The sequence below is a fragment of the Lissotriton vulgaris genome, chromosome 4_1 (assembly GCF_964263255.1).
Source record: "Lissotriton vulgaris chromosome 4_1, aLisVul1.2, whole genome shotgun sequence".
Classification (NCBI taxonomy): Eukaryota; Metazoa; Chordata; class Amphibia; order Caudata; family Salamandridae; genus Lissotriton; species Lissotriton vulgaris.
The window spans coordinates 843962276-843981300 of record NC_141691.1 but is presented as its reverse complement, the minus strand read 5'-3'; the positions used below and the strand labels follow the sequence as shown (position 1 = coordinate 843981300).

At 44.0% G+C, this 19025-nt stretch overlaps 1 protein-coding gene across 1 annotated transcript in view; it reads right to left on the bottom strand.

Moving 5' to 3' along the window:
* The window catches only part of SERPINB5 (serpin family B member 5), a 133761-nt gene that overhangs the window by 32064 nt on the left and 82672 nt on the right, over window positions 1–19025 (bottom strand). Inside the window, exons 3-4 of the mRNA XM_086965165.1 lie at window positions 12169–12306; window positions 8804–8921 (exon numbers count right to left, since the gene is read on the bottom strand). Of these exons, the coding sequence (XP_086821291.1) occupies window positions 8804–8921; window positions 12169–12306 (256 nt within the window). The remainder of the gene's footprint in view (window positions 1–8803; window positions 8922–12168; window positions 12307–19025) is intronic.

Here is a 19025-nt window from a genome sequence, read left to right as displayed (position 1 = left end):
TTTGCTATAATTCAGCTAGTACAACTTATTCCTTGTGAATGATCCTTCATTCTCGTTATTTATAGGTTTGTATATTTTTCAGAAGTCACACACATTTGCTGCTGTCAGCAGCACAGGTGCTAACTTGTGTGGGTTCCAAGTTAATATATGCATCTGAAACAGAGCACACATCCTGTTTGTTCCTTTGAACAGGTGCAGGAGGGTTATCTGAAACACCCACTGAAACTCTTTGAAAATCTTTAACTGGTGCTTATGTGTTAGTGGATATCCATATTTCCTACCCAACCGTAATCACCACATCATGACTACAACTACCAAATTTCAACATAGGCTTCCCTATCGCATTACAATTGAAGACACAGCGTGTCAGCAGCTCTCTGTGTCAGACCCTTTCATGGCACTACAGGGTAGACGGGGGCTGTCGGACCCAACTTTGGTGGATGAGTTGTTTGTCAATGGTGTCGTAGGGTCCTTCCTTTTATGGACCTGAAAACTGGGCCAAGTACAATCCTTTTCACACTTCACTCTTAGGGTAATGAGAGTGAGCATTCGCAAGCGTCCCATGGATGTAGCGTGAGGCAGACAAGAGCTCAGAACTCAACAGTCAACCAGCAGTCACCATAACTGTGGGCATGAATCACAAAGAGCTTCTGCACTCATGGTGGAGGCTCTACACTTGTGACAGAATCTCTGCAATGAGAACCTGCAGTGCAAAAATTCTGCCAGGCGTGAGGAGACTTTGCCATAACTGTGGAGCCTCCGCCATGACTGCAGATGCTCTTCGTAAATCGGGCCATCTCAGGTTGGCCCAGTGTGCATCCTATTTGTAAACAAAAAGAACTTTAATCACACAGCAGAACAAAATACTAGACACAGTTCCATTCCTGGTTACGCATCCCAGTAAGTACTACACAGCCCTACGTATACTCTCTTCCACCGTGGTGATCACAGTACTAATACTATTCAGTATTCTGTGAGAAAAAGACATAAGCATGCACTGGTCAGATTACTTCCCTTTCACCCTTGCAACTTAGATATGCAACTCAAGTCAATAGTTCTTATTTTATTTTATTTTTTATAATTTTTTTATTGACAAGCAGGTCAAGGTGATCAACAAATACTTTTTTGACAAAACATATAATATAAAATAAAATAGCGGTACAGATCAAAGTACAAAGAAAGTAGCGCCAGACTCTTTGCATTACACATACTTCAAATGTAACCATAAGACAGAGCATAGGGAATAAATAAATTTAAAAAAAAATTTTAAAAATGGAGAAACAGAGGTATGTTCCCTAAGGCCTACTTCTATTAGTGTCTTCTGTAGTCATGTACTATTCTAAAAAGGTGCCCCATATTTTAACAAACTTCCCGGTTGCTTTTAATCCCCGGTTCCTTGCAATTGAGCCCTCCATAGTGTAGATTTCATTAACTAACGCCCACCATTCCATTGTATGAGGAGGGTTCGGGGAGATCCAAGCTCTCGCAATAGCCAATCTAGCGCTAGTCAAGAGAATGTTTAACAAGTCTGTGTTAGTTGCGCTAGATGGATATATAGCAAGTAAAATTGAGGCTGCTGATAATGCAAAACTAATCACTTTTTGTTTATGTAAAATGTTTTCTATTACCGACCAATACCCTGTTAATACCGGACATGTATAGATCATATGTACAATATCTGCAGCCGCCAGCCCACACTTAGGGCATTTAGTGCGGTCACTGCTCAGATTGTTTTGTGCCCATTTGGAAATTCTCTGTGGTGTATAGTATAAATGGGATATTGTTCTGTACGATTGGAGCATTAGACTGGATGAATAAGTCACTTTATTAATGTTTGTTAAAGCGGCTGTAATATTCTGAGTTGTCACATTTAATCCTAATATGGAAGTCCATTTTATCGCTAAACGAGGAGCTTCATCCAGTTTATTTTGATTTAAACATTTATATCCCATACTAATTAATGATTTCGGATTTGCTGAGTAAAAACAACTCCATAGATCTGAGCTACTTACAGATATCAAGTTCATCTTACGAATTAAATAGTCCCTTATTTGAATATACTTAAAACGCATCATTTCCAGTAATTTGAACAAAAGTTTCAAAATTTCAAATTGTAAGAGGCCACTTGAACCATATAAGTCTCCCAATTTTAGAATACCATATTTAGCCCAATCTCGTCCAGTATTATCACTGAAAATCCCTGGGAGTCCAGGATTACCCCAAAGTAGCAGGTCAGTGTGAAAAAAAGAAGTCTCGCAATTAATCATAATCATATTCCAAATACGTACTGCATCCCGTAAGTCAATAGTTCCTACCACAGGTACCAATTTGGGCAAAAAGCCTTAAGCCCTTGTGCTTGAGTTCTCAGAGTGTATCTAAGTCCCTTGATCGGTTTGTAAGCTAAGCCATGTGTTAGCAGCTCAATTGTGTTTTGAAGGGGGCACAGCTTGCGACCTTGGTCTTCACAGCAGCAGCTTTGTACAGGAATCACTGAATGAGCTGAGCACAGAAGGCATTGATACAGTAACATGACTTAGTTGGCAGTTATCCCCTCTAGTCCAAATGCAAAAGGATCCTATGGCAAAGCAACTCCAACCTTCAGGCTGATTTGTCAGTGGTGATGGGATTTTGGCAGTTACGCCCTTCTAGGATGGTGCAATACCAAAGGGGATGATGGACGGAGTGTTGAACAGTGCAAGCACTCACCCCCAGTCAACTGATCCGGGTTTAATCCATCATCATTTTTTAGCTCACTCTGCCACCCCAGTTCAGACATGGCTATATGCAAATCAGTCTGACCCTGTGCCTCATGGGAACAGTCCAGCCGAACTGCCAAGCCATGGCTTCCCTGGACCACCATCCCCTTTGGTATCGCTTTGTTCGCCCTAAGTTGGCAGGGTATACCCAGACGTGGGTCCCTTGCACTCTGCCACAGAATTCAAGATAGCCTGGCTGATGAGGGTTATGAACCTGAAACCGGTCCCAGGATGCCTTTTTCCGGTCCAGAGAAGACGTGGCCTGGCAGTTCGGGCTGGACTGTTCCTATGTGGCACAGGGTCAGACTGATTTGCATATGGCCATGTCTGAACTGGGGTGGTGGAGTGAGCTAAAGAATGATGATGGATTAAACCAAGATAAGTTGACTAGGGGTGAGTGTTTGATTTGCTCAAACGCTCCGTCCATCATCCCCTTTGCTATCGCTTTGTTCACCCAAAGTTGGCAGGGTATACCCAGCCGTGGGTTGCTTGCTCAATCAGCCACTGGATTCAAGATAGCCTGACTAATGAGGGTTTTGAACCCGAAACCGGTCCCAGGATGCTTGTTTCTGGTCCAGGGAAGACATGGCCTGGCAGTTCGGGCTGGACTGTTCCCAATGTGTCACAGGGTCAGACTGATTTGCATATGGCCATGTCTGAACTGGGGGGGTGGAGTGAGCTAAAGAATGATGATGGATTAATCCCAGATCAGTTGACTGCGGGTGAGTGTCTGATTTGCTTAAACGCTCCATCCATCATCCCCTTTGGTATTGCTTTGTTTGCCCTAAGTTGGCAGGGTATACCCAGACGTGTATCCCTTGCTCACTCTGCCACTGGATTCAAGATAGCCTGGCTGATGAGGATTATGAATCCGAAAACGGTCCCACGATGCTTGTTTCCGGTCCAGGGAAGACATGGCCTGGCAGTTCAGGCTGGACTGTTCCCATGAGGCACAGGGTCAGACTGATTTGCATATGGCCATGTCTGAACTGGGGTGATGGAGTGAGCTAAAGAATGATGAGGGATTAAACCCAGATCAGTTGACTGGGGGTGAGTGTTTGATTTGCCAAAACGCTCCGTCCATCATCCCCTTTGCTATCACTTTGTTCGCCCTAAGTTGGCCAGGGTATACCCAGATGTGGGTCCATTGCTCACTCTGCCACTGGATGATGGGGGTTATGAACCCGAAACCACTCCCAGGATGCTTGTTTCCGGTCCAGGGGAGACATGGCCTGGCAGTTCGGGTTGGACTGTTCCCATGAGGCACAGGGTCAGACTGATTTGCATATGGCCATGTCTGAGCTGGGGTGGTGGAGTGAGCTAAAGAATGATGATGGATTAAACCCAGGTCAGTTGACTGGGGGTGAGAGATTGATTTACTCAAACGCTTCGTCCAACATCCCCTTTGCTATCGCTTTGTTCACCCTAAGTTGGCAGGGTATACCCAGACTTGGGTCGCTTGCTCAATCTGCCACTGGATTCAAGATAGTCTGGCTGATGAGGGTTATGAACCCGAAACCGGTCCCAGGATGCTTGTTTCCGGTCCAGGGAAGACATGGCCTGTCAGTTCGGGCTGGACTGTTCCCATGAGGCACAGTGTCAGACTGATTTGCATATGGCCATGTCTGAACTGGGGTGGTGGAGTGAGCTAAAGAATGAGGATTGAATAAACCCAGATCAGCTGACGGAGGTGAGTGTTTGATTTGCTCAAGCGCTCCGTCCATCATCCCCTTTGGTATTGCTTTGTTAGCCCTAAGTTGGCAGGGTACACCCAGACGTGGATCCCTTGCTCACTCTGCCACTGGATTCAAGATAGCCCTTGTGCTTGAGTTCTCAGAGTGTATCTAAGTCCCTTGATCGGTTTGTAAGCTAAGCCATGTGTTAGCAGCTCAATTGTGTTTTGAAGGGGGCACAGCTTGCGACCTTGGTCTTCACAGCAGCTGCTTTGTACAGGAATCACTGAATGAGCTGAGCACAGAAGGCATTGATACAGTAACATGACTTAGTTGGCAGTTATCCCCTCTAGTCCAAATGCAAAAGGATCCTATGGCAAAGCAACTCCAACCTTCAGGCTGATTTGTCAGTGGTGTTGGGATTTTGGCAGTTACGCCCTTCTAGGATGGTGCAATACCAAAGGGGATGATGGACGGAGTGTTGAACAGTGCAAGCACTCACCCCCAGTCAACTGATCCGGGTTTAATCCATCATCATTTTTTAGCTCACTCTGCCACCCCAGTTCAGACATGGCTATATGCAAATCAGTCTGACCCTGTGCCTCATGGGAACAGTCCAGCCGAACTGCCAAGCCATGGCTTCCCTGGACCACCATCCCCTTTGGTATCGCTTTGTTCGCCCTAAGTTGGCAGGGTATACCCAGACATGGGTCCCTTGCTCACTCTGCCACTGGATTCAAGATAGCCTGGCTAATGAGGGTTATGAATCCGAAATCGGTCCCAGGATGCTTGTTTCCGGTCCAGGGAAGACATGGCCTGGCAGTTCTGGCTGGACTGTTCCCATGAGGCACAGGGTCAGACTGATTTGCATATGGCCATGTCTGAACTGGGGTGGTGGAGTGAGCTAAAGAATGATGATGGATTAAACCCAGATCAGTTGACTGGGGGTGAGTGTTTAATTTGCTCAAACACTCCGTCCATTATCCCCTTTGGTATCGCTTTGTTCGCCCAAAGTTGGCAGGGTATACCCAGACGTGGGTCCCTTGCACTCTGCCACAGGATTCAAGATAGCCTGGCTGATGAGGGTTATGAACCTGAAACCGGTCCCAGGATGCCTTTTTCCGGTCCAGAGAAGACATGGCCTGGCAGTTCGGGCTGGACTGTTCCTATGTGGCACAGGGTCAGACTGATTTGCATATGTCTGAACTGGGGTGGTGGAGTGAGCTAAAGCATGATGATGGATTAAACCAAGATAAGTTGACTAGGGGTGAGTGTTTGATTTGCTCAAACGCTCCGTCCATCATCCCCTTTGCTATCGCTTTGTTCACCCAAAGTTGGCAGGGTGTTCCCAATGTGTCACAGGGTCAGACTGATTTGCATATGGCCATGTCTGAACTGGGGTGGTGGAGTGAGCTAAAGAATGATGATGGATTAATCCCAGATCAGTTGACTGCGGGTGAGTGTCTGATTTGCTTAAACGCTCCATCCATCATCCCCTTTGGTATTGCTTTGTTTGCCCTAAGTTGGCAGGGTATACCCAGACGTGTATCCCTTGCTCACTCTGACACTGGATTCAAGATAGCCTGGCTGATGAGGATTATGAATCCGAAAACGGTCCCAGGATGCTTGTTTCCGGTCCAGGGAAGACATGGCCTGGCAGTTCAGGCTGGACTGTTCCCATGAGGCACAGGGTCAGACTGATTTGCATATGGCCATGTCTGAACTGGGGTGGTGGAGTGAGCTAAAGAATGATGAGGGATTAAACCCAGATCAGTTGACTGGGGGTGAGTGTTTGATTTGCCAAAACGCTCCGTCCATCATCCCCTTTGCTATCACTTTGTTTGCCCTAAGTTGGCCAGGGTATACCCAGATGTGGGTCCATTGCTCACTCTGCCACTGGATGATGGGGGTTATGAACCCGAAACCACTCCCAGGATGCTTGTTTCCGGTCCAGGGGAGACATGGCCTGGCAGTTCGGGTTGGACTGTTCCCATGAGGCACAGGGTCAGACTGATTTGCATATGGCCATGTCTGAGCTGGGGTGGTGGAGTGAGCTAAAGAATGATGATGGATTAAACCCAGGTCAGTTGACTGGGGGTGAGAGATTGATTTACTCAAACGCTTCGTCCAACATCCCCTTTGCTATCGCTTTGTTCACCCTAAGTTGGCAGGGTATACCCAGACGTGGGTCGCTTGCTCAATCTGCCACTGGATTCAAAATAGTCTGGCTGATGAGGGTTATGAACCCGAAACCGGTCCCAGGATGCTTGTTTCCGGTCCAGGGAAGACATGGCCTGTCAGTTCGGGCTGGACTGTTCCCATGAGGCACAGTGTCAGACTGATTTGCATATGGCCATGTCTGAACTGGGGTGGTGGAGTGAGCTAAAGAATGAGGATTGAATAAACCCAGATCAGCTGACGGAGGTGAGTGTTTGATTTGCTCAAGCGCTCCGTCCATCATCCCCTTTGGTATTGCTTTGTTAGCCCTAAGTTGGCAGGGTACACCCAGACGTGGATCCCTTGCTCACTCTGCCACTGGATTCAAGATAGTCTGGCTGATGAGGGTTATGAACCCGAAACCGGTCCCAAGATGCTTGTTTCCGGTCCAGGGAAGACATGGCCTGGTAGTTCGGGCTGGACTGTTCCCATGAGGCACAGGGTCAGACTGATTTGCATATGTCCATGTCTGTACTGGGGTGGTGGAGTGAGCTAAAGAATGATGATGGATTAAACCCAAATCAGTTGACTGGGTGTGAGTGTTTGATTTGCTCAAACGCTCCATCCATCATCCCCTTTAGCATCCCTCCTAGGATTTTAGGCTGCCATTTAGCAGTGACGCAGCTCCCTCCTCTTTCGCTACTGCAGTGGCAGCACCAGTCATGACCCACTGCAGATGCTAAGGGATAAAATTACATTGGTGTTTGTGAAGTCTTTGGGTGGCTCACAATAGAAGCACATAGAAAGACTGAGTGACCTCTTCATGACATTGGGCACACCTGGGTCCCTTTCTAGAGTAGTACACTTTCAGGTGGTGTCCCTCTCACTAGAATCATGGTGGGATTATTTTCCTGAACATTTTCTCTTTCCTCAGGGTTATGCACACTCTTTCCCTTTTAGCAAGCATGCAGGCATCTAGGCACTAGAAAGACCCACAGCTCCTCCTTACGAAAATACAGACTTTAGGGGATGTCCGCTCACCTGGGGAAACGGACTGTCAGGCAGACACCAGTACTGCTCACACAGTAGTCCTTTAAGTACTCTTTGAAGCACTTCATTCCTTGGTTGGGAAGTGAAACTGGAACCAAGTGAGGTGGTTTGAATACCAATTTTACAGACATTTTCATGTCATTTGATATGAATCCATTATCTCATGCTTTAGAATTAGGTTGGGTTGACTCCCTTTCAAATCACACTTACTAGCTGCCATCCAGACACAGCATTGGTGTAAGGTAATGTATCTCACAGCAGGAAGCAATGATACTGATCCAAGGAAAAAGTACAAACAAACACAGGGTGAGATCTCTGCATCAACCTTCCTCAAGCATTAATTAGGGATAGACCAAAGGGAAGGCCAACGTAGAAATACCCTCAATTTAAACAACAGCAATTGCAGTGCCACTGCTCACCTCTGTAATGTACCAAACATGAGGGCTCTGGAAGACCTAAACACCCCTCTTGCAAGCAAAGCCTGCATGGAACATAGCATTTTTAAAATCCACCCACCAACCATTAAAATGCAGGTTATATATTACTACTGTCTGAGGAAACTATCACACTCCATCTTGTGCCAGGACAAACCAGGGAAACCCAACATGGATCCCACTGGCCCCAGTATTCAGATTCATCCAACACACTGTGTCCTACTACCTTGCATATGCTAAACATGCACTGTATATAGACACCCCCTCATTATACACACTGAATGTCAGTGCAAGCTTCTAGATCTCAAAACACAAGAGTAACTTTACATAGGATGGGTCAGCAGACAGCGCTCTTTTTGACAGAGAGGAACGAGTTATGGGCACACAGTAAATAATGACGTACAGTATGTTGCCACAGCTACTTTACGTGATCCATGCAGGACAGGAACAGTAATTCATTGTCTACTATAAGTGCACAATTAATGTGTGCATTCAAAACAAGCCTTAGATGGGCCTGGGCTTCTGTGCTTACACTAGACTAGCATGACACCAATGGAAAAATGAAAGTCAGGTTACCTGTTTCACATATAGTTAGGCACTCACAGCAGGTTTACATTTCTGTGGACCATGTAGAGTACATTCAATCCCAAAACAGTGAATTTTACATTCAATAACCCCAAATTAACATTATTTAATATTTGTTTTCCCGCAACATTATTTAAAGAGTACTTGCCATTAGTTAATTCACTAATATTTTTGTTGATCTGCTCTCTGGTTTCTTTTGGGTGTTCCTTGAAATCTACAATTTCCAGCTGTGATGGGTAGGGCTTCTTGGTGGAGTCGATGAATTCCTGAAAGATGCAACGTGAACTGGCTAAGCGCATTTGGTCAAATATAACACAGTCTTAGAAACATATGACATAACTTAGCTGAGTTAAATTCAGATTGTAGATCCATAAAGACCTAAGCCAATACTTCAAACAAACTTCAGATAGTTTTAAAACGTGTGTATATTCTACAAAGAAATAAATTAACACAACAATCTAATTTGGAAGAAAATGTGTTTTTGAAAGACTATGCTCTACATTCAAATTAAATGACACATTAGGTGACATACCTGTCTCCTAACCTAAGCCTGCCAGCTCACAGCCAGCTACCAAGGGTTGAGCAAGGGAATACTTTATTGAGACCTTTACTGAAACGTTTATTGTGTTTGTGGCCTTATTACTAGTGGTAGGTGCCTACTAATAATAATCCACTTTCTAACAGTGGGTGTGTGTGATGGTCTGCAGGACCAGTTTTTACTTATGATTTCCCTGATATTTTTACAAACTTCCCCTGCAGCACGCTCAAGTCCATACAGTCTTCCGTATCTTGAAAAGCACTTATAGAGCATTTCTTTACAAGTTCAAAACTGTCCTATTTCCAAACATTGACTATTTTTTTCTAATTCTGTAATAGGGAACCACTTTTATTTTAGCGGCCCGGCCTATTTTCTGTGCCAGTCCAACCCTGGTCGGCTTAATTCACAACACAAACATGGGAATCCAAAATAAGTACATGTTCTATGTGCCCCTCTCCGAAACCAATTATAAGTTCTAAATTAAGCGAACATGTGTGATTATTTTCACTGATCAGGATCTAATTTAACCCCTTCCGTGCTTCGAACGTCCAACGGTCGTCGCGTGCACTACCTCGCTGGTGCTGCGCACGACCGTTGGACGTCCGAATCCCGTTAGCGCGATCGAACGTCCGCACTGGGGCGGAATGTTCGACGCGCTAAACGGGTTAAAAATACACAGTGTGACTTAAAAATATTTCTAAATTAGCTCAATCAAATGTCTGTTACTGGTCCTTAAAACATATATCTGTTTTTGCCAATTGATGTGGAACCTAAATCACTTTGGACCAAGAATGACAGAAAAATTATAAAGCAGGGATGTGTGGAAGAGAGGTGACAAATTATACAAAAACTCTTTCAAGCAGGTTTTTAAATTGGATTTAGGACAGTCAACCATGTTTCTAAGATAGTGGCTCTGACTTCCAAACTGAGAAAATATTATATTATTTGGTCACGCTCTACTTCAAGCTTGTTGTATATGTGCATGTTATTATAGATTAGGAAAGTTTGCTATTTTTGATGTTCCTAAAGGAATAGAGCCATACGTGGGGGTATTATCAAGGAAAGACACTATAGTAAGCTGGGGATTCCTTATTTGGAAGTGTTGCCCTCACACACCCGTCAAGATGTCATGCTTCATCACTGGGCGATTTTGCTACAATATCCCACGGGCCCTGCAAGAGGGCTCTTTGGTGGAGATCTTTTAAAGTAAACAACGCTGTGATGGTGTGAGCAGACTGGGGTAGGTGACAATACCGATCACTACAAGAGATAACTATCTCATACAGTGAGTGCCTACTCTGAACTAAGAGACTATGGGGCATATTAACAAGATCTGCGTTAAAAAACGCACATAGCACATTTCACTATCGCCGGCTATCGCCTGATTTTTTTGCTGTGTTAGCGCGTTATTATCAACTCGCAACACGTAGGCGATAGTAAATCCTGCGATAGCCGGCGATAGTGAACATTAGCGCATGAAAATAAACGTTGTTTTCATGCGCTAATGTGTGCCTTGATAATATGGTAGGGTGGATTCAGCGTTATGATCCACACCCCCATGTTATCAATGCCCTAACACCTGGTCAGAGCGGGCGTTGGGAGACCTGCGATAAACTCGTTTATCACCTGTCTCCCTCTCCCAACGCCTGCCTTGGTGATAGGGTGTTCCCACCTCCAACTACATTTTACATGTGGTTGGGCGTGGGAACGGCCACTTTGCATGTCATGAGCGATGTTTCTTGCTGACATGCAAAGTGGGCTTGAGGCAGGCGTTGCCATGCCCTTGTTAATAGGGCGCTGGAAGTATCGCCGCTTTCTCGGCACAATTCGCCGAAAAAGCGGCGATACTTCAGCTTGTTAATATGCCCCCATATTGTTTGCTAAAAGGGGGTTGGATATATTTTTTTTAGGCGACTGACCTTCGCCTTTTCTTGCGCCTAATTTAGTAGTCATACCCAAACTAGGACACATGTGGGTAATCTATTGATACCCACTACCTGAGTTTCCTCTCCTGAATCTGGGCAGGGTTATATTTTCCTTTTTACTTCTATTACACTATACTCGGTCCTGATGAAACAGCATGGATCTCTTCTGGACCAATAGGGAGTGAAACATGAAGACCTAATCCACTTCACCTATGACTAAACAGCGTTTCCTCATTGTTGGTAAGTAACAGTTTGGCTTCTGTTTTTGACCTTTCTAGGTGGACCCAAAAATAAAAATCTCCTTTTTTGGGTACCACCACAGTATTTTCAACCCACCAATTCACCAGCTCCACACACTTACTCTCACCATCGCAGCGTTTTTTACTTTAAAAGATCTCTGCAAAAGAGCCCATTCACGGGGCCCATGTGGTATTGCAGCGCCGAACCCACCAGGAGCAAAAACGCCCAATATTGAAGCATGACACCTTCAGGGGTGTATGGGGGTAACACTTCCAAATAAGGAAACTCCCTCCTTACTCTAACATCCTTCCTGGACAATAGCAATATATGGATCTATTCCTCTAGGAAGAGCTACCTCCTTGTGTTACATACTTGTTCTTTAGAGCTAGGGTACCCAACCTCTTTTTCTGCTCCCTGTCCACATCTCTAGTGATTTGTGCTTTTTTTGATATACACATCTCAAGCATTGTTACAAGGATCGTTGCTAATAATTTGCCATTTTTACATTAATCTGTGTAATCAGAGCTCGGGTGAAGACCATTGTCTTATGTAAGGAGGCGAACTAAGAACCACAAAGATCCACGAAATTGAGGTATCAAATACGGGAGTTGACGAGTAAAAGTAGCATGCAAAATTATACAAGAGAGGATTTCAGAACCTAGAATCAGAAGCCAAAACACCCATTAAAAGGAAGAAAAATACACGAGAGAAAAGTAAAACGGGAAACAGATACAGGAGACTTTCCTGGAAACTCAAATATGCATTATTGTACTTGCTTTGTAAGATTACGTCTGCTTTTTTGAAGCTTACCTTTGTGCAGTTAAGTGATTTGTCAACATACAGACGTTTAATCAGATTCAAGGAATGTGCATTAGAAAGTTTTGCTAGGTCCGAGGCTAATGATTGGTATCCAAACTCAACGTCTTTGGCGATTTCTATGTGAAGAACCTATCGGTAGAAAAAAAGAATGCAGTAAAAGAAAAAGCGCTAGGATATATTTGTAAAAATTAAATACCAGATACACTGGAATATGTGGCAGAATAGAAATGTCAAAGAACTTCCTCATCTTTCAACATAACATATTTAAAGTGCCTGAAACAATAAAACAAGTTAATAAAAAAATTGAAGAATTGAAATACAAATAGATGCTATTTTTTGTTTCTAATATAATATATCAAATCTAATATCTGATATACCTTAAATTGCATTGAAAAACTGTGATTAAAAATACATACATCTATAAAATATTCTCTTCAATATTGCTGTCCCACTCAGTCTTGTTGTGGGTTAATTTTGTAGCGTCTCATTAGGTAACACATCCTGTCTGCTTTAGGTTGTTTGATGATAGAAAACCTCATGATTTCTGGAGAAAGCTCCAATTCTTCTGCCAAAAGATTCGCCTCTAGGCGAGAATCTGCCCACAGAAGTTCCTCCAACAAAATAAGCCACGACAGCAGAATAATCCAAATGGGAGATCCATCACCTCCTTCAGAAATGGATGCACATTTTGTAAATCATCCCTAAGCTCGTTCCAACCATAAATTCTAAGTACCTGTTTTTTTCAGAGCATGCAGATAACAAAAACTTTTCAGATTTCAAAGGACCAGCTAGAGCAAATGTCTTGTGACTGATTGTGGAATCACTACCTAGCTTAATTGTGCTATTTTGAGTGAAGTGGAGAAGTGTGGCTCACTGGTTAGAGCAGCCAGACCCTGAAGCAGAGGTCAGACCCGGGACCAGGGTTCAATTCCCGGCAGGGTCTTGAGCTCAAATGTCCATGGAATCGATAATTCTCGCTTCGGTGCCTGACCTAATCATGGGTTCACACTCTGCAACTCTGGGCATTAAGCTTGCTTAATCTCCACAGCGGCCCCCCCCCCCCCCTGCGGCAGGATGCCTGGCTTTCACCTTGGGGATGCCCTGTAGGGGCTATCTCACAGGGAAAACCCAGGACGGGTTCCCAAGGCAAGTGCGGAGATACCCCTTCGGGGGTCGATTCAGGCGCTATATAAGAAATATAATAATAAATATTTTTAATTCCGTGTTTGTACATTTCCATACCGTAAGTGAAGTGTTTATTAGTTAATGCTGGAACGAAGAGCAGTATAAAACATTCCACAGTTCCAATATGACCCTGCGGTTGTCCATCGAAAAAGCAGCTCGTTGGCGAGAGAGAGGAAATTCTAGGGGTGCCTTGGATATGCAAGAACACTCAACCGGGATTCTTTTGTTGTTCTTATTAATACTAAAAATGGTTTGGATTATGCCCTATGCAGCACCATCTACCCTATACATAATTGATTTCAAAGTGTTTTTATGTGTGTGCTACCCACTCGTTTAGTCTTTCCCTAAGTCTATGATAGTGTTTGGATGTTTGGCTGCCTAAGGATGATGTGTTTAATGAGCATCTCCATTGGTCTGCTCGACCTCTGATACTACCTAATTCAATGATACTTTCTCCGAAGGCATTTGACCTCTTCCCCCAGGATGCCCATGCGAAGGGTAGAGAGTCAAGGTCATCTTTTTATAGTGTGTTCCTTGCTTTGGCCTTTTGAAGTCAAAAAGGGCCTAGGCTAGATCCCCTGCCCAATGCCCTCATATCATCCTCTCCTCCTTTAGTCTTTCCTTCCCTGCTCAAATCATAACAGAAACTCAAGTTCTATATCCATAGATTTACAATTTGACTCTTACTCTCTGGAATACTGTTACACTCACTCCTGTGAGTTTTCCTTTACTACTACTAAGTGGAAGCCACTGAACCATTACTGTAGTGTCAGTGCCTTACCAGTCCTTAAGATAAAATAACTATTTCCTTCCGAAGGACGTTTCTCATTTTCTTTTATTGGCTAAATCGTGGCACTCACTCTTGGGAGTCACCCTTACACACCTGCTGTTAAATAATCCCATAAATTAGGATTTGATGGGGTCATGTTGGGCTTAGGGTCTGGCCTCAGCAATTTCATCACCTAGGTACATCCTCCTGTCTCTCCTTAAATCCAAGAACTACCTACCTCTTTAGCACTAACACTTATATCCTCCTCTAATCATTTCCTCAGTGTCACCCATTCTTAAGGCTTGCCCCACAATTTCTTGGTGGACTCTATTGACCCACTATGGTGATCTCAATGGTTACCCTTGGATGCTCTTGGGCTGCAGCATCTATATATTTTTAGAGGACCAATATTGAAACAGTAAAGCGGTTATCTTTCAGACATGCTACCTTCCCCTCTGGGTAGACCTTATAGACCTACTCCTTTGGTGGCTATGGGTATCCTGAACTGCGCTAGCTTTGCTTCTGAGTAAACCCCCATAGAGCTAATACTGTGGGGTCTGTGAATATCCTTTGGTCTCCTTGGCTGTGCCATCTCTGCTTCTGGTGTCTGCAGCTTCCGTACATGTAGGGTCTTCCTCCCTGCTTCTGAATGACTACCATAGACCCATAGCCTCTTTGGTTATTCTCAGCTGCCCCATCTCCACCTCTGGTGGAGCCTATAAATCCAGTATTGTGGTCTCTGTTGTTGTCTTGGTCTGTGCTAGCTCTACTTGTGCCTGAACTTCATAGACCTAATACTGCGATGTGTGTGATTTATCCTGTGTTTTACTGTCACATTCCCTGTAGACAGCCACACACAAAGGGAGCTTAGGGGTGACTGATGGGCCATCCATATCCTGATGGCAATGCAGGGTAGGATGGGAGGGAGCAACTGATACTTACACCTGAATAGGTGAATACCCTCTTGTTGTGAGTCTGCAGCCAGGGCAGGAACTCTGTGTGCTTCAAAGACCTTTCTTGAAGTCTCCAACACTTTAAAGGCACAAATAGGAATAAGTACTGGATCTCTGACACCTCCAACGTAGTACAGTTCTGCCAGGAAGAAGGACTGCTGTGCTGCTGAAAGGACTGTCACTCTACTGGACTGCTACTCAGCTTGACTCCAGATCTGCGGTTAACCTGCTGCCCTCCTTGGCTGGATGTGAGAAGGACTGGACCTGAATCTCCCCAACCCAGAACCAGAGTGAATCCAGGGGCTTGCTGGCTTGCCTCCTATTCAAAATCTAAGGGACATTAAAGATTCCAACCCCATCCACTTACAGCAGCTGAACTCTGCCATCTGAGACTATTGTCTTGTCAAGTGGTGCAAATCTATTCTTGAGCCCTTGGAAGTGGGCTAAAGTGCTGCAACTGCCAAAATCTGTGCATCGCGTAGTTGCACCGCTCGGAATCAAAGCATCTCCTTCGACTAAGATACATCGCACCTGCTGTGAGGATCGAGTACAGCACTTTGCCGTCAGCACGGCACATTCCCTACAGCTTCGACGCATCTCCAACTTTGCGGGGCTCAGAACCGATGCATCACATACACCCAGAGGATCGACGACGACACATCGCCTCCTCTGTCTACGCCATTCATCAGATCTTCGTTGACAACGCAAACAAGGACAAGAGTGTGCCCTGTATCTTACCCGCACTCCATCGTAGTTGGCCTGAACTTTTGGATTTGACCGGGTCTAATGTGACCAGATAGCCCTGGTTGGCGCTTTGTGCTTTTTAACACTATATTTCAGTTTATTTTTGGTATCTTTTTGTGTGGTGTTTTCACTGTTTTGTTTGAAGTGTTGCACAAAAACTTCACACATTGCTCTTAAGTTAAGCCTGACTGCTCTGTGTCAAGGTACCAGAGGGTGAGCAAAGGTTAATTTATGGTGTGTGTCTAACTTACCCTGACTAGAATTGTGGTTCCTGCTTGGACAGGGTGCATACCTCTGCCAACCAGAAACCTAATTTCTAACACATTAATTTTTCGCTTTTGTGAGAACTGTTTATCTTTCTGAGTTTCACTGAAAGCTGGATAATGAGTTTTCAGCGTATGTTCTGGGGAGGGGCTGACCATAATGTACCATCCTTTGTGAGATATCTTCTGAAGACCATGCAGCTGAAAACTTCCTTTGCGTGATGTCTGGAAAGAAGTGTTAAGCATGTTATCAGGAAATGCTGGATCCTGATAAAGCTAGTTAGATTCAGATGCCCCTTTCTACTCTCTTAAAACCACATCGCCTGTCCTGCTCCTGCTCAAACAGTTAGACAACTGAGGAAATCCATTCTTCTTCACAGACAGATGTTTATTTGATTATGTCTTCAGAGGCTTTACTTGCTCACACCAGCTGCTTAACTTCCCCATCCTGAATTGAATCTTCAGCTTGGCACTAGGGAATGTCCCTTCAGGGGGAAATTAATCTTATTCGATTAACAAATGACAATCTTTAAATAGGTTGTCTTTGTATATGCTAGTTTGACTTGCTTTGGATTATGACTAGAATCCTAACAAAGGTTCAAGTAGTACAATACATACAACTTTCGTTTGAGTGACATAACAAAATGTTATAAGAACTACATCACATAAGACAAACTATAGAGAATAGCAAAATAAAATTACAAAATGATACCCCTACAAAAATTACAATATGTGCAAAGTTTAATAAGACAATAGTATAAAAAACAATACAATAATTAAACAGTGGTGCTCGCTTAGTTACAAAACAAACAATAGAGAGACAATTAACAGTGTAAACAGACAGTGGCTGAGGAAAAAGTTTTTTACAAAGACTGTTTAGATAAAACAAAAAACTGAAATAGCAAGGATTGCTTCCTCTTCAATAAAGACCACACATAGGTGTTGACGGCGTTTCGACCAAGCTAAGCTTGAATGGTCATGATCAGGACAAACAGTGCATATTAGCAGAGCATCCAACACATAATTTTGTTCACTAATTCAATAAGGGGCAACCTCATTTGACATTAATTACTCCTCAGGTCGTGGAAGGAGACATTTAATCAGTAAGATAGGAGTCAATCCAAAATAAGACCATACATATATTTGAGATTATCAGAGAAAATCGATTCCCTCTCTAAATGGCCATATACGGCACCATCACCGGCGACAAGAAATATCAGGAAAAATCTTACCAGCCCAGAGCTACGAGCATGTGTACCAATCGGCTACCGAATGGTACACATGCTCCTAGCTCGTGGGCGGTGATTGTGCCGTATTTGGCATAGAAGCGTGCAATATATATCTATAATGCACTTTGTTCCAGTCAACTCCTATCCCACAGAGGCATTGTTTTTGCTTACAGTACACAGCCTAAGCACAAAAGCTATTATCATAATTTCCAGGGATTTCAGCTTGGTGAAGTTAAGCAAGCGAACAAATGCACACAAGGTCTGCACTGCTAGACATTAGTAAATGCAAAGGAGTATACTACAGGAATATTGTATACAAAATGTCGTCCTTCAAAAATATTGCGAAGGTATAGTTTCACTATACTTACTATATACCATATATATGTACTATTTCGATAAATATTTTTTCAAGGTACAAGGAATTCAGAATATTTAACATTTGCTTACTGTCACAATATTTTTGCTCTCTGTGGTCGCTTCTTTTGGCCCCATAAATGAAACGAGCTGCTGAATGGAGAACAGATTTAAGGGGCGACAGGTGGGATTTGGGGAGGCCAGTAAGAAGAGAATTGCAGTAGTCCAGTCTGGAGAGGACCAGCGATTGCACCCTGTCCGTTTTTCGTACTGCCCCTCTGGACAGGATAGCCTGTTTTCTGGATAGTCTTCTGGCTGACCGGGTGCTCCCTACGGTGCTCGAAAGCACGGCTCTGCTCTGTGGTACAGGGAAGCACGGTAGCTTGAGGCTTGCTGATGCCTACCGGAGTGTGACTGGAGCAGAATGCATGAGAACACGGACTTCCAGCTGGCCGGGTGAGTGCTTTCTAGGGACTGGAATAGTGAAATCCCGCGTGGTCGCCTGACCCGACCAGCCGCCTGTAATTGTCTGTGGGGCGGCTTGCGCACCAAATCCTCACTGATTCGACCCCGGGCATACAGAACTTTCACTCTGTCCCCGATCAAGGCCAGAGGAATTCTGGGGGGTTAAGGTCCAGGGGGAGTTCGAGAAAACTCCAGGTTCTGTGCCGCACGGAGCCCACTTTTGTTCTTCCTCCCCAAAGGGCTCTAGGGGCGTTTACTCAGCCCCAAGGTTTCTGTAAGTTCCTGTTTGCATATGCCAGGGATATTTGTTATGACCAGGAGAAGAATTAAAAAAAAATAAACTTAAACTATGATGTAGCACGGAACATTTTAAACGAGCATTGCACATGTCATGATTTTACAATAAGCTGAGAGAGGAGACCCCAGCTTTGCGTTTTACTCCTCTACCCCTTCGAGCCTGGGAATATTCGGAGCTTTCACGCATGTCGCCTGAAAAGGGAGACCCACTTTCCCACAGGCCATTACTCCTCTAACTTTGCACAGGCCATTCCCCTCAAACTTTCCAGCACTCAAAATTGCTGAATCCATAAAAATAAAAGCAAAAAAGGACTACCCAGCATTACACTGAATGACCATGGAAGACAGGATTTCTCATGGACATAAAAAGAGACTACTGTGTGGTGCTGTGATGATTTCTTATGCAAAAGACTGTCTCATTTTGTTAAAACTCTGAAAATTAATAAAAAGTAAAAAAAACATAAATAATATTAACAGCAATTAAACAAATGCTATTAAAAAGCATAGATAAACAAATATGACACATTAATACATTTAACATAGAAATAATTTTTAGAGAGACATTTTTCAAAATAAAATTATATAAAAA